The sequence below is a fragment of the Pelobates fuscus genome, chromosome 1 (genome assembly GCF_036172605.1).
Source record: "Pelobates fuscus isolate aPelFus1 chromosome 1, aPelFus1.pri, whole genome shotgun sequence".
Lineage (NCBI taxonomy): Eukaryota > Metazoa > Chordata > Amphibia > Anura > Pelobatidae > Pelobates > Pelobates fuscus.
Window position 1 is genome coordinate 217,900,017 of NC_086317.1, and position 17,210 is coordinate 217,917,226.

Below are 17,210 nucleotides of genomic sequence, written 5' to 3' on the forward strand. Positions count from 1 at the left end.
ATCTTTGCCAAACAAGAATCTGTGAATCACAAGGTTTAAAAGTCATTGATTCTGTGAAACAGCATTAGCCCTTGAGAAGTAATGAAGCATCTTGTGTTTCTATATAGGACTCTTGAAGACTATCCTGTTCAAGAGAGAGGCAGTTGTAGCACTTCCTAGACTACTACATTATGTAGTCCACATCATCTTAAAGGGACAACTCAAGCACTGGTAAATAACACTCCATGCACAGGTTATATTGCAAGTCCCCTTGTCCATATCCTACACACGGGGTTATTCCTTCCTTTCAAGCATAGTTACTTATAGCCTGGTGTGAACTTTCAGAGGTTTTATACTTTAATAATGACTACCATTGACCTCGGTGTTCCATGTTTTAAACTTTGCATGGGCAGTGAGTTATACACTGCTTTTTATTATCCTTACTCTAAAGAACTGTACACACGGCAAGTGAACTATTCTTCCTCAAATGTCTATGAGTAACTGCATGTTCTTTGTATGGTTCAGTTAATGAAGAGGTCGGCAAAGAGCGGTTTGTACTGAATGTACAGTATGTATTTGTATAATTTATTATTATATAGCACCAGCAAATACCTTGGTGCTGTACAATGGGATCACATCCACAGGGTACCTTTCTCTTGTGCTAATAAATGCAAAATTTCTAGCAATTATATACATCTATCGTTCTCCTGTTCATATTTTAAAAGTGTCACCTCAGTGGGCTTTAGCAGTTGGTGAAGGATATTTCACTCAAACCAAAGGGACACTACACTGGAGTTTTTAAGGAATCATAATGATAATACACTAAAAATAACATCTTCCTGCAATTAACTCTACCTACACGAAAAAGCAGCTGCCAACTGACAGCCAAACATGTACATAACATACAAGTTTTGGATGGTTATTAGGGACATGAATATAACAAGGAGTGAGTTTATAACGGCAACGTTTGCAAAGTCATGTATGTTTTACAGAACACACGGACAGGGGACCTGCCCTGCGTTATAATCTACACAAGGAGCATAAGTTGTAATGGTGCTTTGAGCATCCCTCTCAAGCGATGAAAAATAACAGTATATTTGTAACATCAGTTGTAAAAAACCCAAAAAACAAATAAAAATAAAATTGTTTGTTTTTCTGTCCCAGTGCCAGCAATTCAATTTATTTTTGTGGATACATTAGCTGACCCATCACCTTTGCACTCAAACACTTTAAATCTTGTACACATGCAATGAAACTTAACTGTATAATTTGGACTATTACATCCAGGATGTTAACCTCTGGGGCATCTAGCTTCAAATTCTTGCGTGTTCTCAAGAAGGCTGAAAAGGGAGCGGTTTTGGATTGAAAGAAAATGAGTCACACCAGCAAAGATAACTCTAAACCCACGCATTTATCTGCCACTACAATACGGGTGATACCAAACAGGACTAAGAGAACCTTCCTTTATTTTGAATGCAACCAGCCCTTCTGTTACAAGCGAAGGCAGCCTAGTGATAAAAATCAGATCCTAACTTGTAGGAATTAGTGAATCTCTATAATACTATTTAAATGGCCAAAGAGTGTCACTTTTGTTTTGTCAGGTGAGGCTGAGCAGCATGGTCGCAGGACAGAGCAACCATGTCAATTTTCACGTGGCTTCATGCAAAAGGCAGTGTGACTGCTCTAAAAAAGGCAGTGTTTACATGAAAATGCCTGCAGGGACTGATTATACTCACCAGAACAACTACATTAAGCTGTAGTTGTTCTGATGACTAGAGTATCCCTTTAAAGGCGAGACAAGCAGGAGGATTTGGACATCAATGAAAAACTATCCTCCAAAGTGGACCTCTAGAGAGGTATTAAATGTTTCAGTCATGGACTGAATTCAGATAAATGCATACTGATCTGTATACGGTCAGTATTTTCAACTATAACTTTGTTTATGGCACAATTTGCACTATTTGTATTGTATGCTGCAAGGACAAAGAACCCAAAAGTAATAGAAAAACAGTTGGTGTTTGTCTATCCCAGTGGCATGCAAATTTGTGATTCACAAGTCTACTGTGATGTGTGCTTGTGCAGTTACGCTTTTGTTTTTTCCATACACAGTCATGTGAAAAAAAAAGTACACCCTTTTTAAATTCTAAGGTTTTACATAGGACATAATAACAATCATCTCTTCCTTGGCAGGTCTTAAAATTGGGTAAATACAACCTCAGATGAACAGCACATGATTTATTACACCTTGTCATGATTTATTTAACAAAAATAAAACAAAAATGGAGAAGCCATGTGTGAAAAGTACAGCTTATTATTCAATAACTTGTAGAACCACATTTAGCAGCAATAACTTGACAATTGTTTTCTCTATGACTATCAATTTTTCACATCATTGTGGAGGAATATTGGCCCACTCTTCTTTACAACGTTGCTTCAGTTCATTGAGGTTTGCGGTCATTTGTTTATGCACAGCTCTCTGAAGGCCCTGCCACAGCATTTCAATTGGGTTAAAGTCTGGACTTTGACTGGGCCATTGGAACACCTTATTATTTTCTTTTTCAGCCATTCTGTTGTAGATTTGCTGGTGTGCTTGGGTTTATTATCCTGTTACATGACCAAATTTAGGCCAACCTTAAGCTGCTGGACAGGTGGCCTCAAACTTGGCTCGAGAATACTTTGATAAACAGAACAGTTCATGGTTGTCTAAATGACTGCAAGGTTTCCAGGTCCTGTGGCTGCAAAACAAGCCCAAATCATCACCCCCCAGCACCATGTTTAATAGCTGGTATGAGGTGTTTTGCTGATATGCTCTGTTTGATTACCGCCAAACGTGGTGCTGCGCATTATGGCACAACACCTAAAATCTGGTGTTGTCTATAAAGAGGACATTGTTCCAGAAGTCTTGTGGTTTACGTTGCAAACCTAAACTGTGCGGCCATGTTCTTTTAAGCAAAAATAGGCTTTCTCCTGGCAACTCTATCAAACCTGTTCAGTCTTTTTCTAATTGTATTGTCAGGAACTTTAACATTTAACATGCTAACTGAGGCCTGTAGAATCTAAGATTTTTTTGCAATTTCTCTGAGCATTACATGGTCTGACCTTGGGGTGAATTTGCTGGGATGCCCACTCCTGTGAAGATTCTTACTGTAGAATAATAGACTTTAAATTGTTTAAGAATGCCCTTTCTAACCCTTCCCAGTATAATAAGCAGCAACAGTGACTTCTGTAGGATCATTGCGATGTCCAGCAAACTGCAAATACTTTGCCTTTTGTAGAGGTGGTCACAGTTGTTAATGATCAATTCATCAAGGGCATTTGATTAACAGCACCTGTCTACAAATTAGCCTCTTCATTCCTATGGAAGCTGTAAGGCTGTACTTGGTTTTATACACATGGTTCTTATTTTTGGCTTGATTTCTGTTAAATAAATCATGAAACTGTGTAATACGTCATGTGTTGTTGTTCACGTGAAGTCGTATTTACCTGATCAATGCACACAAAACTAAAAGTTCAAGAATTGCTGGAAAGTCAATAGTTAGGAACAACTTATTTCACCAGTTATATCTCTCAAAAAGTTATAGAAACGCAAGACGGACACAATCACACACCTGGGGTATATGTATATGTCCACAAACACAACAGCCGTGGAGAAACACAATAGAACTATTTAATACAAACTTTTATGATGGCTGCATCTTTTAATCACTGAAACAATCAAGAAACTACTTGTGACATGGGAACCTATCATTCGTTTTATCATGAACTACTAGCTTTAAACTATTTTGTGATAAAAACAAAACAAAAAAACAAAACTGTGATACCACAATTCTATAAAAGATTTCTAAAAAGGCTGCAAGAGCAAAACATTGCATCTCACACCAATGGTGAATACAATCCTTTTGAATTATTTAATAATTACCTCCAAAACTGAAAGATTCTACAAATTATTTTCTGTGTTTATTTCACTGCTCCTGTGTCAGGAGTCAGTTGACATCCCACTACATAAAAACCAACAAACATGTTCCATTGTGTACTTATTGCCTTCCATCCACTAATAATATTCAAATTTTTAAATGAAGAAGGCAAATTACCTTTTGTTACCACGAATCTCCATTCTATTTAATGAATACATTTTTGTAAGCACGGGAAGTAATCGTTAATGTAAGGTATGGTTAAGGTATTTGGGCTGAGAACAGGATTTCCACAAGACAAAAAAAATTAAACTATTTCAAAAGGTTTGATAAAAAGCTAAAAGCAAGCAAATCATTCATTTTCAAAGAACATATGCATCTCACATCAAATAAAGGAGGTTAAAGCACTGTCAACAAACCACTAAGATTATTCTTTAAGTCACCACTGCAGTGGGTTCCAACTGTGTCCTCCAAGCACATCAACAGTCCAGTATCCATACAATTCCAAATTCTGATCCAATGTTGATACTTCTACATTGAGGACTGGGTTAGATACCAATAATGCATACTTTAAGGCTTGATTTTAGAAATTGAAAGTGTTTCTGGACAGAACAAAATAGGCATATTTCTGTTTGAACAATCCTGACCAAGCGCAAGACCAATCATTGCTCAGAATCTAAATTTTGCATTCTCAGAGCAGAACAGTTAAATACCAGCTAACAAAACACATGTTGCCACAAAGCTACACTGATGCGCAATAGCAAAAAGCAACAAAAAAAATGACAAAACAAGGGCTCCCACACACAATACTACCAAATATAAAAAGATTTTGTGTAATCACAGTCTTTAAAATAAATTACCATTAACAGTACTAAACAGCACTCTTGTAATGACAAGCCCAAATATAAAATTTGATTCAACAAGTGCTGTCCTTGTCTGGATTTACAAAAAAATACAACTTGGATATAAGAAAAATTCTAGCACTGTCTTGTAAACCAACAATTGGCAATAGGATAACATGGCAATGACGACATACAACTTAAAGCTGGTTACTATAATAAATATCCCAAGTAACATACAAATAATATAGAGAAATTTTTTGTCTTTGTGTCTCTTTGATATGATGCATAACATTTTGAGCACCACTTTTCTCACCTACCCCAAAGCAGATGTATTGTTGAATAACCAAGACAGCACAGAACAGAATATTAGCAAATATACCTAGTAAATACACAGGGTGTAATGATAGAATACTTTCCAAACAGGTTCAGTGATATTGTTCTATATTTTGGGAGGTGAGGGGGATATTTTTTTGTTTTTGTTTTGTAAAACAACTCAAAGCCTTAGCTACACATATCTATATAAGGCTTCTCTGACTCAGGCATGCATTCTTATAGGATGGAGTTAGTCTAGCAAAATGGTGGCACTGACCAAAACTTGGCTGCACAGGGTTATGGGAAGTGTTAGTCTGACTAGAAGCAGGCAGTGCAATACTACAGTAAAACGTTTGTATATGGTCCTAGTAATGGGAAAAAAATAAAACACATTTGCTTATGATTTTAGGTCAAATGGGCATTCAAAGTTTTTCCATTAAAAAAAACCTTAATCATTTACCAAAGTACAACTCTCTGAGCCTCGAACACGGGCCTATGGTTTACAGATTACTGTGTTGTGAAACCTGAACATGCCCACGAAAAGGACTTTAATAGATAATATGTTGCAAGAAAACATGCTATCTAAAAGGAAACATTGGTGCTTTGAGATGGCAATGGAAGGAAGAGGGGAGAAAAATTTGTCATCTATGAACTTAGTAGACCTTTCATCATTGTATTTGTACTTGGTTCTGTATGGTTTACCCACAAAATGTATGATTCTATGCCTCTAAGTACAGTTGGCTCCATAGTGTACATACAAAAAAAAACAACACTAATTTTGAAAACCAAATTAAAATAAAACACGTTAACCCCGTGCTTAATTCATTTTCGCGTCATACTCTATAAGAAGGTAAGCAGATCTAGTTAGTATCCTGGGTTCCCATTTTAGTATGTGCTTGCAGCTTAAAGAGAGTACAATTTATTTCCATCTTTATATGATTCCCCTAAAGCTACAGACTGTTGGAACAAGACGTCCTTTCATAATATTATTGGGTTTTGAGAAACCTATTTTTGCCCATGATTTAGATGGACCTACAGTTGTGTTAATGATACTGCATCTGTATTCAGATACCCTTCACAAGTCTTCCTTTAAATAATGGAAGAATATACATTAATGAAGAAAAATACCATTATTTAACCCATATCCCATCCTCTGCAACTTTCAACCAACTGTTACTGTAAAACTGCCGCCGCATTCCAAGATTGGATAGGAGAGAATGGAATGCTATACGTTGCAATTGGAGTCACAAAATTTGCTAAGGAAAAATAAATAATATTGCAGTGCAATCGGGGGCAACTGTAGGCTGAAGTACATGTGTTTTACATAAAAAAAATTAATCATAATATTGTGATCTTTCATTGTGATACATTTGTGTCACTCTTGCATAGGTCTCTCCCATCCACACTCTGAGCGTTTGCAGTCTACTGTTTGACAAAGGAAACCAAATTCTGCTAAAGAGGTTGATGTATACAGCTTTCGTTGATCTTCTTTTGGATGATAGGCTAAGTTTACATATAACGACTCTGCTTACATTATGCAGAGCCAGAGAAGTATAAACAGGTATCTCTTACATGCCTTGTCTAGCACTAAAAAGGTTCAAGGCACTTTGCTCAATCCAGATTTTCTGCTACCACCTCTAACCATCTTATCGCTTCCTCACCAAGTGAATTTGTAACGGTCGCAAACCATTGTTCTGAGACATGAAGGCACACAGGGGACCAGGTCATGAGTGGATATTAAACACTCTATTGCTTCGAATAACCAGCTTCCACACTGCTTCACTGGAAGAAGGCTATTTGGCACCAGCGAATTTCACAGACGATTTGAAAATCAATCTTCACAGACAGTTCTTGCCTTTGAATGCTGACAGCAGGACTTCCCTCATCGAGTATGTATACATTTGCTCTGTTAAAGCACAAGTTCTTTAGCATACAACGTTTTACACATCTACTGGTGGGTGGAAACCACAATGGGCCCAGAAGCAATCAATACCCCTGATAATAGGGGATATTATTGTTAGAGACCTATTAAATTCTTTAAAAAAAGGAGTGGAAATTTGTGCTGGCTGTGATTCAAGTGCATGAGCACCTCATGTAAAAGTTGTGGTGACTGAGCATCTGCAAGGGAGATGGTCCATGTCTGTAACATGTTACCTTATTAAAACTAACATTTAAAAAAATAAAAACAAACAAAATCAGTTACTCTTTCCTTTAAGGCTCTAAACTGCTTGTCTCTTCCTTTATCTTTCATCCCAATTTATCTTGCAAAGTTTTCCATCTCCAGTAGAGGAGAACAGGGCTCAGTGTCACACAGTTATTTTGTCTGGAGTATTGCATTTCAAGTCATCAAGGAATACATTTTGTAGTTGCATTCAGAGGACACCTGCAGAAGATACCAGGTGTTGCCTTCATGGATTGTAGAGTAAACCAATGACGCTCTTTCTTGTGGGTTCCATTCCACAACACGCAAAACAGATTTAAAAAAAATAAAATAATCCACATCTATCATCTCCAAGATAGTCCCAGAGGAGTATGTTGGGTCTGTAAGCTTCTTTTGAGGTACCCTTTCTTCTGCTAGGCCCAAGCCCAATTGAAACATATTTCATCTGAGCCACTGAGGTACTTTATGGTACAAACAAGTCAAACACAGATGATATCCACCAAGAAGACTCATGGAAGGCCATCAGGCAAAATACATGGTGCGCAACGTGTCTTGGTGAACCTGCACCGCCTTTGCCAAGGCCTGTGGGTCCCTCCCATTGCTCTGTCCTGAAATGTGACTACCTTCTCCACTAGAAAACAAAATATAGAAAAAATGTGAATCAACCTTATCAAATCAGTGATACGAGAATGGTACATATACACATACATTTCCACACATATACCTGTCATGCTCTTTGTCTACAAGGTGGTATCGTGCTCGGAATGCCACAAGGCGAGCATAGTATGCAGGTGCAGGTATTGAGACTGATCTCGTACAACGCACATATGTGTGACACAGTTGATAGGTGAGGATCTGCAGCTCATCAGCAGTGAATCTGTTGTCGTCCCATAGGACATAATAATGTGAAGGACGGCTTGTGCCCTGTGGAATAGTAGAAGCAGTTGATCACTATGTGTTAACCCCACAGAGCCTTACAAAATACAATCCCTTTTGTGATGCAGAGCTAATGTTGAAGGAAAGTAAATATCATCTGTCGTTCAATCATAAGATCCCACTTTCTAATTTTGCGCACACACATATATAATACCTGATGCACACTAAGGGCTCCTGCAGCACGCAATAAAATATGCATGTTTAGGTGAGTGCAGCCCCTTGGTTTTATATAAAAATATATTTGGATGTTCAGGCCAGCTCTGTGGTATTGCACCCCTCCCTGTCATAGATGCCTTATTCCAGGACCCTGCAAAGAGTCCAAGGAGGAAGGATTTCCCAAATCAGTGGGTTACTCTCATAGGAGCAGGCATTAGGTTGCTAGAGTAGGATCTGATAAAAATAGGGTACATTGGTGTAGTAGGCATCACATACTTTAACTCAATTCCCATTATTTTTGCCTAGGTTAGGTGTTTAAAAAAACAAAAAAATAACTATTATATTGTGTGGGCCTTGAAATTGCAGTTTGGTGAATGAATGCATACATTGGATCTTGTATGTTTTATTACACACACGCACAAGTATGCACAAATACTTATAGGATCAGGAGATTAATCCAGCAGTTGATTAAGAATGCACTGGAAGAGAACGGTTATTATGTTAGTTCATGCTAGATTAGTGCCAGTATTGTGGTGCAAATTTCAGTTAATTGTTAGTGCCACTTCGCATAAAATAGTGTGATATTAACTACGGCATTCTTTGTTATTATGTGCAATGCCCACATAAAAGAATCTCTTAAGGTTTTCACCATACTGCTTCTTTTTTAGTAAGTCCCCAATTAGTGACATTAAAAGTGAAATTCTAAAAGTGGCTCAATAAACAAAAAGCACATTATTTATACAGTCATTTGAAACAGGATAAACAATACCCTACATTGTTGAAGATAGAAGATGACAATGTATAAAAGTGTCTAGAGTGATACAATTCAAGTTCAAGAACCACTGTGGGAGTTTTGTTGGCGCTGAAGGCCATCTGCATACATATCAAGAGTACAAATAACACAAATATAAATGTTTAGCCTTAAAGGGATCCTGCAAGCATTATAACCAATACAGTCTGCTGTAGTAGTTATGATGTCAGGAGGACCCTGGATCAGATACCTTACCTGGGTCCCTGATGGTCCAGTGATGTGCTTCTGACTTCTGCAGAGCTGACCACTCTCTGCCAATGAATGCAATTCTGTGCAAGGAAATTGCACAGAATTTACATTCTTCAGCCTGAAACTTCAGTTTTGATGTGGTTTTTGACACCCCAAAGAAATTGCTGGTGGTGGAGTTACACCTCTGGCAGCAGAGCTTTGAAATTCTGTATGTAGCATTTCAAAACGAAACTGCAAAACATTCAAACTCCATGCACCGCGAACACGTAAAATCACTGACGTGGCCATGATGATTGGAGAAACCCTTTAATCCTCAAATTCCAACAGTTTGCCCACTAGCATTTTGCTTGACTAACTCAACTTGGTTTATTTACCTGGATTCCCGCGTGACTGCACAGATAAAAGTCAAACTCAAAGGGGTGTGTGATATTGGTGTCGACTGTTGTTCCTGCTGGAATGTTCCCACTTTTTCCAATCTGTTTAAGAGAAGAGTAACAACATTTTGGGTTTGGAAAATGTATGTGCTGGTGTTAGAGGCTGTATAATATGCATATGCTTCATGTACATTTTCATGATTTCCACCCATAGTCACTTGATTTGGACCAGAAGTTATAAAAACAAATGACAGTTTGAAATGGACATGTCCAACTAATGCAAACACTGTACCAAGAATATCAATGTAGGCATACAATTAAAATCTGAGTAATGCATATTTCTTAGGGAAAAAAGGGAAATTAACACTCCTTTATATTTTCTGTACTTAGTGCTTACTCATAGGCACAACATGAAATAGAAAAAAATGTTCATTTACACATCATGGGAACTTACAATCACAAGCATGTGTCCAAAACAGCATAATAGTAATAATCATTTAGATCAGGGGTAGTCAACCTGGTCCCTACCGCCCACTAGTAAGTGATTTGGGATTTCAGGTGGGCGGTGGTGGGTTCTAAGGAAAATGCCTGGTGTGCCTCGATGGCCGTGGGACAAGGCCAGCAGGGGAGATCCTTTCATCTCCCCTGCCGGTTCATGCAGAACCATCCTTGCTCTACGTCCTCTTAGGCTGGTGAGATCAAAGCGGGAGGGAAAGGCCAGGGAGGCTGTGTTCCTCCCACAAGCAGGCTGGTCGGAGCGTTGCCGCACGTTAACATGGCAACGCTCTGATACAGTGCTGTGTTTGTGGAGGACTGCAGGCTAAAGTGAACATGCCACCACTAGACAACCAGGGCTTGCAGCATTATGTCCTTCCTCCCTGGTAAGAGGCAAGAAGAAGGGAGGGGGAGACATTAATATAGATTTTCACATCTCACCCACCTAAACACAGCATAGACTACACCCCTTACACACACACAGCACCTCTCACACACACACTGCCCCCTCCCCCCACCCACACAACACAACACATTTGCGCTATACAATTAGTTACTGTGGCACTGGTGGGCAGTAAGGACATTTTACCATCAACAAAGATACAAAAGTGGGCGGTAGGTATTAAAAGGTTGACTACCTCTGATTTATATCAACCATTTCTGGAAAATACCAAACAGCAGGAACATGTGTTTCTAAAGTATAAGAAGGAACATTTTTATAATTCTAAAAAGCAGTGCTGGGTATAAAACGAATTTATAATATTTTACTGTTGAAATCTTTATATGATTTAGTAATAGTATATTGTAATAGTAATACAAACAACCTCTTTAAAACGAACATTTAAAATGTTAGTGTTTATTATGGGACACATTCAAAATACATGGAAGTGAGCCAAGCACACTTGTAAGATAGCAACAAGAGACAGGCCTGGCAGAATTGCATCCATCCAATAAAAAAACAAACCACAATTAGTAACTAATCCTCCACCACTAAAGCATATATACATACATACATACATACATATACACACACACACATATATATATATATATATATATATATATATATATATATATATATATATATATATATATATATATATAGCACATATTTATCTCCCAAGGATTCTTGCCTATGAGGGAAAAATAAACCAAAAAACAAAACACGGTTCTTGCTTAAATAAAAGAACAACAAAAATCTATTACTTGCTAATACATCAGAATTTACTTTCCACTGACCTCCTAATGTAGGTTTTATTTATGCACTACAGGCTTCACTTACCCGCTCGCTACGGTCAGCACAGAAAAGCCGCGTATGGTGGCGTTTCTGCACAACGATGTATGTGATGCCGGGTTGGTAGTCTTTCTCCAGTTTGATACAAGCATCCCGGATTGCCAAAAGCTCATAATGTAGAATCTAGAGAAAGTTAAGCAGTGAGTAATTTGCACTTCTTTGATGTTTGCCTTTTTATGTGTCTTTGTGTCCAAAAATGTAAGGTTTAAGGTCATTCTTTTGATTTTGTTACCTGCGGTAGCTGTCCTTCGGGTACACCATCTCGGTAAAAGATGATTCTGGTGGGTTTGAAGCGTGTAGACTTATAAAACTGAATGAGAAGTTCCCTCACCATGTAGGACAAATCCTCAATGATCTCTTGGCGAGGTCGCTGCACTCTCACCGTGGCACAGTAGCGACTTGGGTGGGCATCCATACTGCCTACAACCTGCAACAGTACAAAGGCTTGTGATCAGTACAAGTAACATTTACCCAAATTGAGTTCGAAATTGTGTGTAGTCAGGGAACAGCTTTGTTTGTGGTTAGGACCTAGTTAAGTCATCAGTAGGACGTCCTGTATATCTGGAACTAACTTGAAAAACTCAACTTACAAGGTTATCTATCGGGGTCGGAGCCAGGCTTCCATGCCGAGCAGATGTGCTGTGCCTGAGCTCCTAAGAGTTTCACTGATTCTGAGGGGATATTCCTCGGTTAACAAACAGCTATGTCCACCCAAGGGCACAATCTGAATTGAGGGATCTCTGCAGACTATCCTGAACCTTGAATGGTGTTTATACCCCACCGGAGACCGTGTCTCCCTTTTGCGGCCTACTGGGGACGGAGCTGGGAAGAGGCGGCCGATTTCACTCCTCGGACCCTGGTTTAGTCCTGCTATATTCCTACTCCCAACCAAGCACCCACCACCAAAGAGGAGAATCAAACGCAGAAAGCTGCGCATACTATCCAGACCCTTTGCTTGCCCCAGAAGGAAGATATCCTTGGTACCTGAGAGGATCCAAGCCTGCAAACAAAGGATGCCATCCCTCATACAAGCGTGGAGTTGGAGGAAAGCCTCAATTTGCCGATCCACTGAAGCTTACTATCTGACTTCTCCTGCACACACATAAACCCTGCCGTTGTCAGAAATCGGATGATCCTGGGACTGCACCTATATTCTGTGGTCTGCTCAGGCAGTGGCAGCAGCTGCATAACCAGATGCCTTCAAAATGCTTTTTAAGTTTTCCGCTTTATGTTTCAAATTATGTTTATTGTGTTCCCTTATACTCCGTATCTAGACAAACACTATTCCTAGTGTGGAGTACCCCTGCGTAAGCGCTAGTGCGCCCCGGGGTCCAGTGGCCTTACACATACCTGTAACTAATTTGATCACATCTGCTCATACGATTACCCTAGTGCAAACCTGTGATACCACCATGATTTAAGTTTGTTTGCTGCACAATAACACACTCCAGCTATACCTGCTAGTCGTTAAACTGACTTCATGATTGAATTACTGAGCACACTGTTTTACTCAATTTTATTCGTTTCTACAGTTACTGGATATTCTATTTACCGTGGTGCATATAATATGTCAGAGTTTCATTAATAAGCTCATGGAGCAGTGCCCTCCACCCCTCTCTGTTCCTGTACGTCCAGTTGTCTGGTTACAATTACATGTATGTTAGTCCACCCATTGTACAGCGCTACGGAGTCTAATGGCACTATATAAATAATAAAATAATAATACGGTAACCGGGGGGCGGGGCCTGACCAGCATGGAAGACAGACGTGCTACTGCAGAGCTCCTCAGACAATAGGGCAATTTCTGTCATTTATGGCCCTAACCAACTCAAAACTGGCAACCCAAATAGACTTACCTGACCCACAAAGGGGCACTAAACTGACACGGAGGTCTGCAACCAATCTAAGGCCGGCTGGCCGACTGACTTCTGACATGAGGCCTGGCGCTCGTAGAGCGGGAGAGGCAGCCGATCTCCCGGTCCGGCGCCACAAGATGCCGGCGCATAGCAAGCAGGAGCCCCGTTACTCCCCCCCTGGACCGTCGGGGGTGATCGCGGTCCACATCAGGGAGGCAAACTTGGACCAGAGAGGGTGCAGTGGGGGACTGCACTGAAAAGCACGCAACACGACGCGGCAACCAGCATGGCGGATGCCACGCGTCCCCCCAAGCCTACAGACCCACAGCATGGGACCCTACAGAGGTTGGATGCAGTCTTTGACAATTTCTGGCGCATGCTGGAGGCCAGACTACAACCGCTTACCTCATTATAGACAGGCGAGCGACACATGAGCAATCAGCACAGCGCTACCAAAATGGCTGCCGAACCGCAACTGAAGCGGAGCAACTTGGGCCTACCAGCACTAGAGCGGAGGGAAGCCTGTGAAACCAAGACGGAAATCAAGCCAGCAACACCTACCAAGAGGGCGTCCGAAACTGCTGTCCTGACTGCCCGACACCCTTCTGGGCTGGAAGCTCACCAGGAGTTCACTCCATGCCGTCCATCCACCCGTGGGGACACCCGGGACAGGGAGAACCCGCGGGCCCCCGAGCCAACCACCGAGATTGGGAGGCTCCATGGACACAAGGCGAGGGCTCTCACTAAGGCCCGGAGCCGGAGAGGCAGGAAACTGGGACGCAGTGGAAACACCCGAACGGAATGGCAAATCCGCCAAAACACAAGATACCCACCTGTCTCCAGCGGCCATTGCACACAGACCCTGACTGGGAGAAACAATACAGACCTGTGGACATTACCTTTGGGCAACTCTGACAAGGCCACTCTGGGGGCCAACACCATACAAGCCGCTGGCGTGGGCTGAGGGATGCACTGAGACTCTTAAGTTAAATCTGGCTGGAGTGCTGGGTAAAACACCTTCCGATTAGCTAACCATAACGCATACGTTTGTTTTATTTTCCTAAGATCTATTTTAGCCTAAAACCCTGTATCCTCGTTAAGCAACATCCCCCTAGAATAAGTTAAGATGTGAAGGCCTAGCCTGACATAATATAAACTGGACACTAGCCTATTTCCTGCATAAGTACAACGTTTGGGCTGATATACCGTGAACCTAGCCTGTTTCTACTAATGGTCCCCCCACACATCACATCACGCTGTGAACTGATGGCTAAAGAGCAAAACATATACTAGTCTGAAAAAGATGAGCTGGATGAGTTTCTCAACCCAGTGATTTTGGACAAAATGTTGCAATTCACAGTGGCTGTGTGTGATTGTGTGGAGGCTGGCTGAGTGTGGTGTGTGTGATGGGGCGGTGCCTGAGTGGAATGTGTGGGAGGACCGCCTGTGTGTGCTTATGCATTGACTTGTCTAAGCGGGATTGAGAGTATAGTTTACTGGATGTGCTTGAGAGTGGAATTGGCTGTATTATTGGAGTATTAGTGTGTGTTTGGGGGTTGCCTGTGTGTAATTCTGCAAGTGTGATTGTGTGAGTGGGGTTGACAGGGTGTGATTATATATACACACACACACACACACACACACACACATATATATATACACACACACACACATATATATATATACACACACACACACACACATATATATATATACACACACACACACACACATATATATATACACACACACACACACACACATATATATATATACACACACACACACACACACACATATATATATATATACACACACACACACACACACACATATATATATATACACACACACACACACATATATATATATACACACACACACACACACATATATATATATATACACACACACACACACACATATATATATATATACACACACACACACACACATATATATATATATACACACACACACACACACACATATATATATATATACACACACACACACACACATATATATATATACACACACACACACATATATATATATACACACACACACACACACACACACATATATATATATACACACACACACACACATATATATATATACACACACACACACATATATATATATACACACACACACACATATATATATATACACACACACACACATATATATATATATATATATATATATATATCCCCCCCATCTGTAGGGAGGGTGTATAATCTGTGGTGGTGCGGTTAGGGTATGATTCCTGGTAGTACCACGGTGCTGCTGACCTCATCCTGGCAGGAGTGTGTGATCAAACACTTTTTCCTGTCTGGCACTCATTGACTGAGTCAGTGTTGCCATGGAAACCAGCTCTCTGACTCATTCTTTGAGCACCAGGACCACGAGGGAGCACTTATCAAGCACTCATGAATGTTAAAATTTACTTAATATCAGGTCAAAATAGTGACTGTTGCTACCCTGCTAGGTCTACTAATGATGCAACATTCAAAGATGTTTGTAAGCGCTCATCAGTGTTATCCTCTTTGGGATAAACAAATATAATGTGACAAAATGTACACAAAGAAGAAGAGACAAAACTAAATATGTCAGAGTTGTAAAGGAGTAATGTCTTACTGCCGTGATTGAGGGTTTCTTCCCATCACCAGCAGGTGGATGGGTTACATCAGCTCCAAGGAAGATGACTGGTTGCTGGAAGACCGCAGAGCTGTCATGAGACAAAATAAAACATTTACACACACATATATATATATACACACACATGCACAATATATATATATATATATATACACCCTGCAAAGTCTACCAACAAAGAGCAGTTGTGTAATAACCCTCTAATTCAACTGATTATCTAGAAATGTTTTATCATGTTAAACATTGACATGCAGTATGCCATCTTAAAAAAAAAAAAAAAAAAACCAAAAAACTTTAAAAACAAGCAGGAGTAATGCTCTTAATATCGATTGTGACAAATATGCAAATGTGATGCTCTCTATGAAACAAACAAAACTGTTCCAAGCAGGCTTTAAAATGCTTTTAACTCATCTGCCAAATATTATGTAATGCAATTGATTAAGGTCCTTTTAGACCTCATTCAACAGACAATTATTGCAGTCTGACATACCGTTGATGAGGTACTAAAATGTTATTGATCCCGCCTAGTTTTACATTAATCTTCAGGCAGAGGTTGCTGAGTGTTTGAGGGGAGGTCTTGACAACATTCTTCACTTGCACACACTGAGTGGCCATTCCCAGGAGCGTGTCCCCAACTCGCTTCACTTCCGCTGGAAATAAAATCATTATTTGCCATTGTACTTTCCTTTGGTAATATAGACATCTAAATGCTGCTCAGAAGGTCTAGAGAGAGGACAGGTACAAGTGATAACAGATATTAATGTCAGATTATGCCTTTATCGACAGCAGTGTGAAAAGCATTAGTTTCAAACTTTGAAGATAACCAAGAGAAATATAAACAGATAATCTCAAAACATTATATTAAATAGAGGTTTCTTACCATATACAGGGGTTTTTCCTGGCAGGATGACAATAATGAGCTGGAGCCCAGAGTAAGTATTTTTGAGGTGTCTGAACATGGGTTCCACACTATCAGCCCCCTGAGCATATTTACAGAAGCATGGCTGGCCTTGGATGGGCATCCCTGCATCCTTGGAAATCTTACGAAGCTGGTCTGTGAAATTTCTGTAAAAGCAACAGACACTACATTAACCAGCTACTGTACCAAATGTGTCACATGGTGTATTCTATGCTATCTCTGAAAGCATTTACAGTAACTCAATTTGTGCAGGCACTCTGCACCCGCAAGCCATCTCTTCTTGTGTGAATCTACTTTTGCGATACTGAAAG

At 40.1% G+C, this 17,210-nt stretch overlaps 1 protein-coding gene across 1 annotated transcript in view; it reads right to left on the reverse strand.

Annotated features, from left to right (window-relative positions):
* Positions 1-5,449: 5,449 nt before the first annotated feature.
* Positions 5,450-17,210, reverse strand: part of LOC134611146 (protein argonaute-1) — a 45,865-nt gene continuing 34,104 nt past the window's right edge. The window contains exons 12-19 of the mRNA XM_063454750.1: positions 16,861-17,045; positions 16,471-16,630; positions 15,963-16,053; positions 11,693-11,887; positions 11,449-11,583; positions 9,672-9,773; positions 7,930-8,129; positions 5,450-7,836 (exon numbers count right to left, since the gene is read on the reverse strand). Coding sequence (XP_063310820.1) covers positions 7,728-7,836; positions 7,930-8,129; positions 9,672-9,773; positions 11,449-11,583; positions 11,693-11,887; positions 15,963-16,053; positions 16,471-16,630; positions 16,861-17,045 — 1,177 coding nt within the window. The 3' untranslated portion in view covers positions 5,450-7,727. The remainder of the gene's footprint in view (positions 7,837-7,929; positions 8,130-9,671; positions 9,774-11,448; positions 11,584-11,692; positions 11,888-15,962; positions 16,054-16,470; positions 16,631-16,860; positions 17,046-17,210) is intronic.